The 14,100-nt window shown below is 36.9% G+C and overlaps 2 protein-coding genes across 2 annotated transcripts; both read right to left on the reverse strand.

Moving 5' to 3' along the window:
• Positions 1 to 11,572: 11,572 nt before the first annotated feature.
• On the reverse strand, positions 11,573 to 11,972 carry LOC127864331 (histone H1-delta-like). Its single transcript, XM_052403985.1, has one exon. It carries the CDS (start codon positions 11,954 to 11,956, stop codon positions 11,573 to 11,575), a length of 384 nt encoding a protein of 127 aa, XP_052259945.1. The 5' UTR covers positions 11,957 to 11,972.
• A 1,392-nt stretch (positions 11,973 to 13,364) lies between these two features.
• Positions 13,365 to 13,788, reverse strand: LOC127864332 (histone H2A). The gene has a single exon (XM_052403987.1). It carries the CDS (start codon positions 13,763 to 13,765, stop codon positions 13,385 to 13,387), a length of 381 nt encoding a protein of 126 aa, XP_052259947.1. The 5' UTR covers positions 13,766 to 13,788; the 3' UTR covers positions 13,365 to 13,384.
• Positions 13,789 to 14,100: the final 312 nt, after the last annotated feature.

Genomic DNA, 14,100 nt, shown 5'->3' on the forward strand with positions numbered 1-14,100 from the left:
AGACTAACGTCATCAAACTTTGATTAGAATTTGCCTCGACGTTAATGTCATGTAGCTTTTTAAGCATTACTTTTTTCGTGTACTTAATTTTTTTTATATAAAAAATAAAATACTTAGATCATTTTTAAATTATATGAATATCCTTAATTAAATTTCATTTTTTTACAAGGTGGTTCATACTCATCCTCAGATGATGTCATATCCTCAGGATCTATTAATGATCGTTTCATCTCAGAATCATCAGATGATGACATATCCTCAGGATCTATTAATGATCTTTTCATCTCAGAAACATCAAATGATGTCATATTCTAAGAAACATCAAATGATGTCATATTCTCAGAATCATCATATTCTTCATCAGGGCCAATATCCAAAAATTCCCTAGCTTTTCAATCAACCTCCTTATTATTAAGAACACCTTTAAATTTATCAATAATATCATTAATATCATCATCCTCATGAAAATCCTTAACATTATCATCAACAACAGGAATATCATTAACTTCATAAAATCCGTAGCATCATCATCAGAATAATCATCACACTCATCAGAATCATCATCACCACACTCATCAGAATCATCACACTCATCAGTATCATAATCATCATCACCATGTTCAATACCCATGCATTCTAAATATAATCTATCTTCCTCATTATTACCATCTGAATCATAATCATCCTCATCAAAATTGAATATCTCATCATCCAAATTCTTTTTACCCAACCATGGATTATTCTTATGAGTTATTTTATACGTTTTGTTTAATTGTTTTTGTATATATTTATCATGACAGAACTGCTCCCACCGAATACGTTCATCTTTTAAATACTCTCGAACTTCCTTTTCCTCTTGCTCATACTTAGTCAACTCCCTACGTTTTATTTCATCAAGTTTACTTTTATGCTTCCTTTCCGAATTTTCAAACTTACGTTTTCGATTCATACGTTTTGCATCATTCATACGTTCCCTTATTAATATCACATTATCGTCTAAACGTTTTTGCGATTCCAGATTCATTTTATATATATACAAAAAAATCTTTAAGTCATTTTCATTTTTCATAATTTATACAGTAAAACTTATTTTTTCTAATTCATCACTTTATACATTTTAGATCCGTCAGAGGTAAATTTTATCATTTGGTCGGAAATAACAACTGCGTACGCTTCTGTTCCCGCTGGCACATTCTGGTGGAATGTAGATTGGATTTGCATCTCTACCGATGCATATTTTAACCGCTCACTTTGTTTGCTGACATCAAACACCATAATAGGAAACAGGTCTTTGAAATCCGCCGGTGTAATGTTACTCTGTGTTACCAGCGGATCCATTCCATAAAACTTTTCGCTAAATCCAGTCGCTTCATAGTAAGCTCGTGAGAACTTTTGGGCTGGAAAAGATAAGTTGTAGTCAGCCTCAGGGTATCGCTGATTGTTAACAGTCACATATATGTTATTTAGATTGCAATGATCGAATATCGATGTATTTCTTGTTTGATTATTTCTGCGATCAGTTTGGAATCCTACCAAAATGTATCGCGGTTTTTCGGTTGGTGTTCTAACACTTAGTCTCCAGTTGAACGACGTAGATTGTGGCACTGTAATACTTTCACAATGTCTAGACCTAAAAGGGACGGGTACTCTTACCTTTGCCTGAATGGATTTGTACAGCTGACATTTTTCCATATCTGCAGGTAAAATATGAGACATAAACCATGACATTCTCCAGTATTACCTGCATTATAACTATTAACTCGTAATGTAAGCATTTCAACGAGTCTGTTTGGATCAGAAGGCATTAACGCTATTCCTTCTCCTTTCTTCTTGCATAATGAACTTATTTTTCGTGCCTTTTTAGGTTTTAAATATGTTTCATAGATTGGTTTAATAATATTTCTGTCCTTTTCTCCAGAACTTGATTTAACCTTTCCCGTGTCAGGATTCACAATAGCATTGGTGTTTAGTAAAAAATTGTTTTGTAGGAGACAATGTCTTGGGAAGTATATTTATCGGAATCAGGATATCTCGATGTTATTAGCTCCCAAAGTCCTAGGGTTCCATTATATTTTGTTTCTCCAACAATTATATCATCTCCATATAGTTTAACCTCTGAATCTCCAATATAAAAAGCGCAACATTTATCATACAGTCAAAATGTTTTATCGGTTAATTGTTTGCCTGCCATCGATCTCAAGTATTCAGTTGCTATTGAACCTAGTTCTATTAATGTTTCTTTCGGTCGTTTATCCTCTTCTGCTTGAATGCTTGGGTATTGAGGGAAAGTAATGGCATTAGGTGGTGTAGCTGCTAATGCTGCTGGCAGTGCTTGTATTGCACTTGTGATAGGTTTGTAAAGTTTTGTTAGTTCTCTGTGTTGATCAATGTCTCCTAGCTTTTCAGATAAAGAGTCTTGACGAATTTTATTTCTTAACATAAGATACTCATGCACCATGGAGTCCCTTTTTTCCGGATCTGTTATCTTTAAAACGACATTTTTAAATAGAAATAATAATGTTTTTAGACGTGATTTGAGACGTAATTTTTGACGTGATTTTCAACGTGATTTTCGACGTGATTTTCGACGTGATTTTAGACGTAATTTTTGACGTGATTTTCGACGTGATTTGAGGCGTGATTTTAGACGTAATTTTTGACGTGATTTTAGTCGTGATTTTAGACGTGATTTTAAACGTAATTTTTGACGTGATTTTAGTCGTCATACGTTGATTAAGAGGTGTTCGTCTGTTTTTCTCTCGATTTACTAAAAATGTTTTGAAACGATAAAATGGCATTTTCACGTCCTTTTGCAATAAGAGACTGTTTTGTTTCCTCGTCTATACCTACTCGTATTTTAGATCTTATTTCCTCTTTCATTTGATTGAATTTATCTAGCTCACCTAAAATCAATGAGTATTCTTCATCAGAAATTTGATCGCCTGCTAACGCCTTTGATATAAGATCACTTATTGTATTCAACTTTGCATCTGCGAGTGTTTTAATTTTTTCGTGTTTTTCAGCTGTCATGGATAGCTTTTTATTAGTTTGACCTCCAACGATATACAATAGTCCTAAACCTAAGGCAGCACATTCCATTGCTATTGCAACTGGCGCTGCAATGATTGTACTCAATACTCCTATCCCCGTTGCACCTAACATCATTGAAGAAACAACAAGAGCATTGTCTATTCCTGCTAAAATTCTCACTGCTCTGTGATACTTTTTAGACAAGTTTGCACGCTTGTCTCTTTCTGCGGCAATTTCTTTCTGAATTTCGTTATTCTTTTGAAGTCTGTATGACTGAGCACTTCCTTCGACTCTAATCAGTTCGGGAGCCGACGGAACGACAACTGGTGGTAGAAACGGATATTGTTTAGCGTCACTAGCATACGTATCGTATGCGTTACATTTAAAATCTTTGTACTCCATTTTTATATTTAAAAAAATATTTTTTATAGAAGCATCCCTAATATTGGAATACTGCTAAATGGTGAATTCGGTCCTAGTAGCAATCCTTTTCCCGATATCTCATGTACATTCCTTTTCCAGATTTAAGATACAGCCCCTCTCCTAACGAACTACCTTTCTTCCACGGAGCTAAATACAATCCTTTACCTGCTTGTGTTACTTTACAACCTCTTTCGTTTTTCTTTAAATATATAACACCTGATCCACTAATTTTGTTAACAACTTTACTACCGGCTGCGGCTTCTACGCCGGTTAGTAAGCCGGTTGCAAGTCCTGGTAAAACGCTTGACATCAGAAATTTACACGCGGTTGCCAACATCGGCAAAATAGCTCCAATAAATCCCCCTTCCACTTTTGCGTTGTGTTCTATTTGTGTTTTTTGACATTTTAAGCGTCACTCCTTTTCCACTTTGGTACGCTTTTGTTATTTTGTTGATCTGTGCTTGAGTGAGGGCTAACACATCTTCTCCGGATATATCCTTATGTGATAAACGGATAGCAACTGCCTCTCCTGCTTGAATAGCATTTTTAAATTTTTTCCCTCTGACCTTCGCTAATATTTACTTTTACATTTTCGTAACGACTCATTTTATATAGGACTTAATTTATTTTTACTTTTCTCTTGTATGAAATCTTATCGAAAGATCTTCACCACGCAAATTTACAAGTTTCCCGTTTTGATCAGTGAGTTTTGTCTCAATTGACGAAATTGTCGATAAATTAACAGGTAAATAAACCAAATTAACTGGTGCTTCCATAATTTTATACCCGGGTCCGACTGATGGAAAAAACTATAGATAACGTTGTCAGTCGAATTGTTAACATAGGATGAGTTAATTATATCACAAGTTACTCTCTAGCTACTCATACTTAATAAATTTACAATATTTTCTGACTCGTGATATCCTGATGCGTATACTGCTGCATTAAACCCCAATACCGTTCTGATAGAGTTTGCAGGTGTCAGGTCTATTTTACAATTCGGTGCTATTTTTAGTACTGTTTTAAGTGTTCTGCCGTTTGGCTCTAGCTTTACTGCGTACTCGTCCGAGACAGAGTTGTAATGCTCATTTTTCCTCATTATTCGTTGGACGTAATCGTTAATATCATCAAATTCGTATGAACCTTCGGGAATATTTATATCAAACCATTTTTTTCCATCAGGACTATAGCGAAAATTATTGTTTAAAGAGTCTATATTTGGAAATGAATAGTAGGTCTCCAAATTAACTATGGCCATTTCGTACTTTTTGCCTACATTTAGTTGAATTGTTGGACATAAAGAAGTACAAATTCGAGAGCTATTACCTTTCGATATAATGTGAAAAGAATTTTTCGGACCTGTATTAAACCTAACTTGTTTTATTTCTTCTAAAAAAAATTCAAGAACACTTTGCATTTTTATTAAGAAAAACGTTGTTTTCAATTAACATATAAGAAGTCGGTTGTTAAAGAACATGTTTTATGCTAAAACTAAATACGCAAATAGAATAAAAGCTTTGTTTGAGCTCTTATTTAACAACCTAAAAACGATGTGTTTTACCATTGATAAGGATGGAATACATTTGAAGTCGCTTACAACTATTAACCTAATGATTGAAGTTGACTTACATGCTAGCAATTTTGACGAGTATCGGTTTGAGTTTGATGAGCCTCTTCACGTTGGAATAGAAAGTTACATAAGCAAGTCGTTTAAAATAATGAAAAACAAAAACATAGTTACCTTATCCATAACAAAACCGGGAGAGCTTATAATAGGAGTTAAATCCAAGCATAAAGAGGCGTTTTCTTATGATTTGTTGGTAATAACAGAAATTGTTCAAAACGTGTCCTCCCCTCCGTTGTATACCTATTCGGATGATTCCGCAACCGCTATATCAACTTCCCTGTTTAGTGATATGTGCAAGCTTATTAAGTCTAACGCGTTCTGTCACGAGTTTACCGTAACTAAAGAACACGGCACGGCAAAGTTTTCTTACATTACACCTGATTTAGTAACCGAGAGGTTCACGTTTGGACAGGAAGACGTTTTAAACAGCATGCTTGTTCACAACTGCTATAAGTCGGATCAGCTCTTCAGAATAACAAAGATCGTCTCATTTTCTCAAGATTCGTCGAGAATAGTAAACGTTTATATTGAAAAGGATAAGCCTTTATTGATAACGTCAAAAAGCGAGCTTGGAATAATTAAAACGTACTTTTTGTAAGTGAAAACGCAATTTTTAATTAGTGAGGCATGTAAAAGTAGTCAAATCCTGATCTATACTTACCATTATTCTTTTTACTAGTAAGATCTATAACAGCAAATCCATGAGGACGGTCCCAGGCTACTTTACAAAAATGTCTAAATTCTTCTTTTGACATATCAGTTGAAACTTGATCGTTGTAGATGTGATTAATATTTTTCATGTCCTGTGGGAACAAACACATAAAGTTTGCATTTTCACGTATTGTTTGTCTTGTTTTAAAGTAGTTTTGTGCGAGATAAAAGCAGTCTACATTGCTGTGGCGTCCTCTTATGTAATAAGTTTCACATTTGTTTTGTTTTTCCAACTGAAGGTCGTCAAAAATCATTAAATTCTTTTTAGAGCTACTCAAGTCTCTAGGATCAGGCACATCATCAGACGTTTCAAAAAAATTACATTCAATATCAGCTGGCTTATCTAAGCGTTTAGCCATTTCTTCAACTAAAAGAGCTGGTGGAACGTCATTCTCTATTATATAGTCTTGTTCGGCAAACAATTTCAGAATCTCTTCTTTAGGCAGCTTTTCTCCAAATGCTTTCTTAATAATTCTGTACTCCGGCTGAAATAGCGACTTGCCAAAAACTTGCAAGTTGTTGTAGTCTAACCATCCTGGTCGTAGTAAATGGTTTAACAATAGTATAGTTTTTCCGCATCCGCTTTTACTAATAATAAGACCTCGTATTGATCTCGGTAAAAGTCTACTGTTGCATCGTTTTGAAATATCATCATTCCACGAAAGATCTGTAACTTCCATTTTAAATATAAATTATATTTTCATTTAAAAATGTATTGCGTAAAGTGCAAACGCAAAACTGAGACAGTTGATGTGCAAAATGTTGTAAGTAAAAACAATAAACCTATGCTTCGCGGAAAGTGTGTCGTTTGCGGTTGTGTTAAAACACAGTTTGTAAAAATGCATACTAAGACTGGAGGAGACTTGGTGTCGTCGTTAAATTCGGTAACTAGTAAAGTAAAGCTTCCGTGGGTTAAATTTCCCGGTGAAATGAATATTCCAGGAATGAACTTTGCAGGACCTGGAACTCATTTAAACGAACGATTAACTTCAACTGGTGCTTATAAAGACTGGAGTAAACCAGTTGATCGAGTTGATAATGCTGCCTACCATCATGATTTAGCTTACCAACACTTTCCAGATACAGCAAGTAGAAACGCAGCTGATAAAATTATGCTTGAACAAATGGATGCTATTAAAGACCCAATTATCCGTGAAAGAATTGAGCGTAGTATAATAAAGCCAATAATATCTACCAAGGCAAAGTTTGGGTTAGGTTATAAGGGGAAAAAAAGTCGTGGCTAAAGAACTAAAATGGACTGATCAGCTCGCAGACGAACTGCATAGACCCGTTGTAAAACGTTTTAGAAAAAGAATAGTCGTTGCCCATGGCATTGATAAAATATGGGCTGCTGATTTAGTAGACATGCAAGCTTTTGCAAAGTTTAATAATGGTGTAAAATACTTGCTAACATTTATAGATGTGTTTTCAAAATATGGATGGATTGTTCCATTAAAGAGTAAAACCGGAGTTGAGGTAGCAGAAGCATTTCACAAAATATTTAAGGAAAGGCAACCCCAAAAGTTGTGGGTCGATAAAGGAAAAGAGTTCTACAATAAAAATGTAATGGTGTTGGGAGTCGAGTTGTATTCCACAGAAAACGAAGAGAAAAGTTCCGTGGTAGAGCGGTGGAACAGAACAATGAAGGAAAAGATGTTCAAATATTTTTCAGCCAACTCTACCAGAAAATATATCGATGTCTTAAATGAAATGGTCAATTATTATAACAACACAAAGCATTCATCCATCAAAGTGACACCTGTTGATGCTAGTGATAAAAAAGGAAAGCGTAGTTTGGTTTAATTTGTACTCCAAACACCCTTAAAAGTACGGTAAGCCAATATTTGAAGTCGGTGATAAGGTGAGAATCACTAAGAAAAATGGAATATTTGAAAAAGGATATACGCCTAGATGGACTGAGGAAGTGTGTACAGTGTCACAAGTTCAATATACGGATCCACCAACGAATAAAATTACTGATTATAATGGTGAGGAAATACAAGGTACGTTTTATGAACAAGAACTACAAAAGACAAGTCAAGAAGTATATAGAATTGAAAAAGTTATTCGAAAACGCGGAAACAAGTCGTTAGTCAAGTGGCTCGGTTATCCCGAATCGTTTAATTCATGGGTTAACAATAAAAGCCTAATAGACTTGTAATAGACATTTTCATACCCAGTTTGGGTTTGAAAATGAACCTTAATCCTTTTTAAAATCTACTTAATCCATAATAGAAAGATTATAAAGAAAACAGTTTTTACCAGGTTTATGAGATTTTGCATATTTACCATTCATAGCTTTTTGTGAGAATTTTATTTCTTGTAAAAGTCTTGTATTTAGATGCTCAACTCGTGGTGGTGGATTTTCAATTTGCTGAATACGCCGTTGAACCATCTCTTGTACTGTTGTGTTATCCATTTTATATATAGTAAAAAAATACTTAAGTTTATTCAATTTTTTTTTGTAATATAAAACTTCCCAACCCGTCGTACCGTGCGACCTATCCTGTCAAGAGCCCCGTGATCGTTAAGGTTAAATATTAAAAAATATAACATACAAAACAAACCATGAATACTTATTTACAAAAAGGTCTTTTAGAGTTACAGAATAACAAGTACAGCGAGGCTATCTTTGATGTGGTTAATACCGTTCCGGTATGCAAAACAGTATTTGTACTAATTGCGAATGAGATGCTACCAGATCTTAACTGGGAGAGAATCTTAACTCTGTATACCTTTCAACAGCAGATGGTTGAAAAATCCAACTACGACCCAGAGTTTTCAGAGTTTACGGAGATATGGCTTAAACAGAATGTTACTCCGTGGGTTGAAGCTAATGGAGGGTGGGAGGGTTTAAACACGTTTCTTCAAGGTCGAAAGTCAATAGGCAAATATCTTAGGGAAAGCTTGACCTTTCTGTGGAACTGGAATAAATAATATCTTTTCAAGATTACCACGGCATTCTTACTCGGAATGATCAAACCAAACGACATTGTTTACCAAGACTTGGAAATTAAACATATAAAAGGAGAATATTTTGCATATGCCTCAACGGTCGAAAGTCCTCCAGCCGCCCCGTCACTGTAATAAGAAAATTGAATTTTCATGTATTTCGCGATTCCTGGTTCAGGTGTGGTTGAATTTGGTTTTAAACATCTTGTGGTTGAATTTGGTTTTAACCATGAATATGGTTAAATTCAGTTTTAACCATCTTGTGGTTGAATTTGGTTTTAACCATCTTGTGGTTGAATTCGGTTTTTACCATCTTGTGGTTGAACTCGGTTTTAACCATCTTGTGGTTGAATTTGGTTTTAACCATCTTGTGGTTGAATTTGGTTTTAACCATCTTGTGGTTGAATTTGGTTTTAACCATCTTGTGGTTGAATTTAGTTTTAACCATCTTGTGGTTGAATTTGGTTTTTAACCATGAATATGGTTGAAAACTCGAGATGAGCCAGAATCCTAATTTTACCACTACTATCACTCACAATTATGCATATTCTTTATTTTAGGCTTACTTAGAGGGTCATTGTTTATGACTCCACTTCTAGCGGGCTTTCTACGGTAGATTTTCATTTTGTGTCTATTTTACCGTCTGTAGATAAGTTTTTAAGTGAAGACTGAAAAAAAATGTTACGGTGGTAAAACTTAAAACATATGAATAATTAAGTAAACCGTGAAATCAGGCAATTTTGATTTATGTTCAGAAACACATGTCATATACAATTATCTTTGGTTGATTGTTAAAGTCGTGACTAAAGTAAATTTGAACGTATTTCCGCTAGATTTATGTCCTTGTTACATATATTGAAAATCACTGCGCTCCTGTGTTTGTTAGTCAGATTGCAACATAAATACTTAGTAAGCTTTATCATCTTACCACTTACAAAAATGACCAAATCCGATTGGCTTACAGCGGTCACGTGACGATGTTGTATTTATCATACATCCCGAGTAATTTCCATACATCCCGAGTAATTGAGTAGTCAGTTGAGATAAAATTGTTACACAGTAAGAATCGGATGGTGTATGGGATATACCTTCACAGCACTCTCATACCATACTCGAGCTTCGCTCTCGCTCTCGTATGGTATGACATTACTGATGGTGTATATCTCATACACCATAAGTGTAACTAATAATACACCAGCGAATGTGATTGAATGTCTGTATCCTATGGGCCCACACTTTCTTATAAAATCAGTTTTTATTTATTAGATCCGATAATGATGTACTATATATGTGAATTTAGAATGATCTCACAATCTTGTTTGTATTTACTATTTGCCCAATTAAATAGCAATGTGTTTATGCTTTTAAGAGCAATACTGTTCATTAAGATAACAAATCACAAATAGCTTTCCAAGTTGCTTCTTTTCTATTGTATATGTATATTGAACAGCTTATTTTCTTTTAAATGCAACTCTTTATTTCTATAAGTTTTAATAAAAACTGCTCCTTATCCTAACATAATTTGAACTCAAAGTCGACGTTTATTACCTAAATCGAGAATTCTTAACCTACATTAAGACAAGGCTTTAATGCAAATTAACGCAAAGTATTGTGTCAATATCACACTATTTTATTTCAATAGAAAATGGTAACGTGTTGTTGCCATTGAATTAAACAACAAATCAAATGTTATACGTAACACATTTGCTGAATAAGTTACAATTTAATGACTAAACGCAATATTATTGAGGTACCTTAATACCTTTATTGATGCTAGATACAATATAGTCAATATGTAGACAAAACTCTTACATGGTTACTTTATATTTACCATCTTACAAGTATATAAAGAGATGTAAATATAGATGGTATATGTAAAAATCAATTAATAAGTCAAACCAATCATTTGTAAAAGTACAAAGCACCGATAACAGTATTTTTAAAGATGAAATATGAGCATCGCTTTATATATTATATGTTTGAACTGATTTTGTTATTACTAAATAAACTGTTCGAAAACGTTTCTTAAGCGACTTGAAAGTTAAGTATGTGCTTCTGGAAAACTGTATAGCAAAGCCTTAAATCGCGCCTTTGCCTTTTGGTAAATAATTGATGTTGTCATTTTAGTTGTGTTCCATAATTTAATGTTTTAAGTTTAATCATTCCATACCATTTTCAACGTACAAACATGATGCTTATATTTAATTTATTGAAACTTCGTGATTGACATTTAATATTAATTTACAACCAACTATCATCATGAAATGTGTACCTTATTTGCATTAAGGCCTGTCAACGATATTGAAGTGTGAATGCACCATCTCTGATAAATCCGTGAATCCCACACAAATCGAGCATGTTTATGACAGGTCTGTGTATGAGTGGAGACGTCCTGCTGGGGGCCTTCCATAAAGTGCGTCAAGTTTCAGAGAGGATGTAAGGGGCGTAAACAATGTGAAGTTTGTAACAGAAAGAGGCGTTGGGTCAGGCCATATGTGATGTCACACATTAATATTTTTTAATAATATTTCTTATTTATTTATTTTGTTTACTAGAATTTATAAGCTTTAACAATACTCTTTTTTGTTGAAACACTTGTATTAGTTTTATATCAAAATAGCATGAAATGCGTTTCTCTTGAATGTATTGTTACCGATTTCAATAGCTTTGAGAGCTAGAAGGCTGATGCGAAGCCCTGTTTCATGTATAGCAGTTCTTTCGTCATGCCAGAAGTATTATTGTCTCTATGTTCTCAGCTGGGGCCTTCTTGGCAGCGGTTTACTTGGCTGCAGGCTTCTTGGCGCCCGCCTTCTTGGGTGTCTTGGCCTTCTAAGGGGCCTTTGCCTTCTTGGGCATGGCAGCCTTAGGCTTGGCAGCCTTCTTTGCGGCCTTCTTCACCTCTCCAAGCTTGAAGGATCCAGAGGCACCGGTGCCCTTGGACGGCTTAACGGCTCCACTCTTGACGCCAGCCTTGAGGGCCAGTTTCAGGTGGGCGTTGACGGCACTGACGTTATCCCCGACCTTGTAGTTGGCCTGGATGTACTTCAGGATAGCCTGTCTTGAGGAGCCAGACCTCTCTTTCAGGGCACCAAGTGCGGCGGCAATCATCTCGCTGTACTTGGGATGACTTGCGGGCTTCTTGGGCTTGGCAGCTTTCTTCACCTTGGCGGGTGTTGGGGCAGCGACGGGAGCAGCGACAGCGGTATCAGCCATTTTGATGATGTGGTATTCAGTGATAGAATGATAGAAAACCGGCTGCCTAAGTCTTTATATGTAAAGTAGGTCACCAGCGTTGGTATTTGATCGCGCGGACGTGATAGAGATACCGGCAGGTGCGCGCAGAAATTTTATGTTCGTGTGTTTCTTCGTGCTTGTATTATTGCATATTTCTAATGTATCATTTGTGTAAATTGATGCGAATGAACATAGGTACGTAGATGAAAGATAGATCTTCAAGCACTACCAGGTTTTATAAGGATTGGGCATGGAAATAACGACGAAAATAGTATTACAAGTCACACAAGTCGCCACAAAAGCACGGTGGACAGATATTTATGGGTTAAAACAGCGACAATACACTTGCCTAGTCCTCTTCCTATCGTTGTTCATACTTGAATCGCATCACAATATGACCTGCCCATACAGTACGTATATTTGTGGAAGTCCCTAGTACAGAGAAACACCAAGTCCTTGATAAAAACGAACACACGAGAAACACAGAGTAAGAAAGCACTAAACACCATGCGTGCAGTACCAGTACGTGTCCCCAAAACTACCCGGCGTGCGTCCCTCGACTCTTTAAGCATCAGTAACCTTCACATAGTGTGAGCCTGGGCCCTTAAGCTTTCCATAATCGTGATTTAGCCATGGTTTTGGCTCATACCAGTGTTAGGGCATCGGCTATCGTTCGGTAGTGTCAGTCAGTGCGTATGAGAGGCTATTGTTTAAGGCAAGTGCTCTAGCAAATTCTCGTACCAGGATTTTCGGTGGGGCCCTTGCCAGTGTTTGAAAACTGCACAATAACTCGACCCCAAGTACGAGCAGTGGGTTGCTCTCCCATTCCCAGCTACCCGGAATGTAATACTGCGATGCTTATGGGTCATTGCTGTCTTCCGAACGAGGTTGGCTATGAAGCCCACGCACCCTATCCACGGCGTTGCCTGACCGGTTGGGTGGTGTAGGTAACCGCCTGAGCAAGGATGAAAATGTTTCCGAACATGGCCTAAAACAAGCGAATACACGTGTGACTTACTCTGTCTTCAAGGCCCCTAAAGCCTGCGTGGACCTATTACGTTACGTTAGTTTACGTCAGTGGTCTGGAAGAGAGGGCTGGTAAGCACCCAAAATGGTATTTCTTTGTATGTTATACCGATGTATTTATACTCCCCAATCGTTAGGGAAGCGAATGAAGGAGGGAGCGAGCGAGCGGGCGGACAGGCAGGCAAGTGAGTGAGTGAGTGAGTGAGTGAGTGAGTGAGTGAGTGAGTGAGTGAGTGAGTGAGTGAGTGAGTCAGTCAGTCGGCTAATGAGTGTTTGGTTAGTGCATAAGTTGTTGACAATGTCACGAGATATTTCTTTCAGTATCGTTTAGGTGGCCCTAAAAAGGGCCGTTTGCGTAACGTTTCAAGCCAGAGAAGGTGCTTATTTGCCACCAGCCTGCTTGGTCTTCTTGGGCAGAAGAACGGCCTGGATGTTTGGCAGCACACCACCCTGAGCGATGGTGACTCCAGACAGAAGTTTGTTCAACTCCTCGTCGTTGCGGATGGCGAGCTGCAGGTGACGAGGGATGATTCTTGACTTCTTGTTGTCTCGGGCAGCGTTGCCAGCCAGCTCGAGAACTTCAGCGGCCAAGTACTCGAGAACGGCAGCCAAGTACACGGGTGCACCAGCTCCAACACGCTCGGCGTAGTTGCCCTTGCGCAGGAGACGGTGGATTCTGCCCACTGGGAACTGAAGTCCAGCCCTGGATGAGCGGCTCTTTGCCTTCCCCTTTGTCTTTCCTCCCTTTCCGCGTCCAGACATGATTGTGCTTTCGGTTGTGAGTGCAACAGAAAATACATCGGCAAACGCGTTTTGCCGTATATATATTATTTTTTTTGTTTCGAAAACGGATTGACCTACTTTGCTTTGCGAAGTTAAGCAATTTCAGCCAATCAGCGTCCTCGTTACAAAAGCAGGTCAACCAATCAGCGCGAAGTTTATTTCGACATGTTCGGCAAGTTCATTTCGTTGTGTGCTTGTTCCGTGTATGTTGGAACGTAACATTCGGTGATAATTTTCAATAATTGTTAACAAACATATGACTATAAAATGCTACCCGTTGGTACATGCCCTAACTGTGTGTAATACGAGATCGT

The sequence above is a fragment of the Dreissena polymorpha genome, chromosome 1, assembly GCF_020536995.1.
Source record: "Dreissena polymorpha isolate Duluth1 chromosome 1, UMN_Dpol_1.0, whole genome shotgun sequence".
NCBI classification, from domain to species: Eukaryota; Metazoa; Mollusca; class Bivalvia; order Myida; family Dreissenidae; genus Dreissena; species Dreissena polymorpha.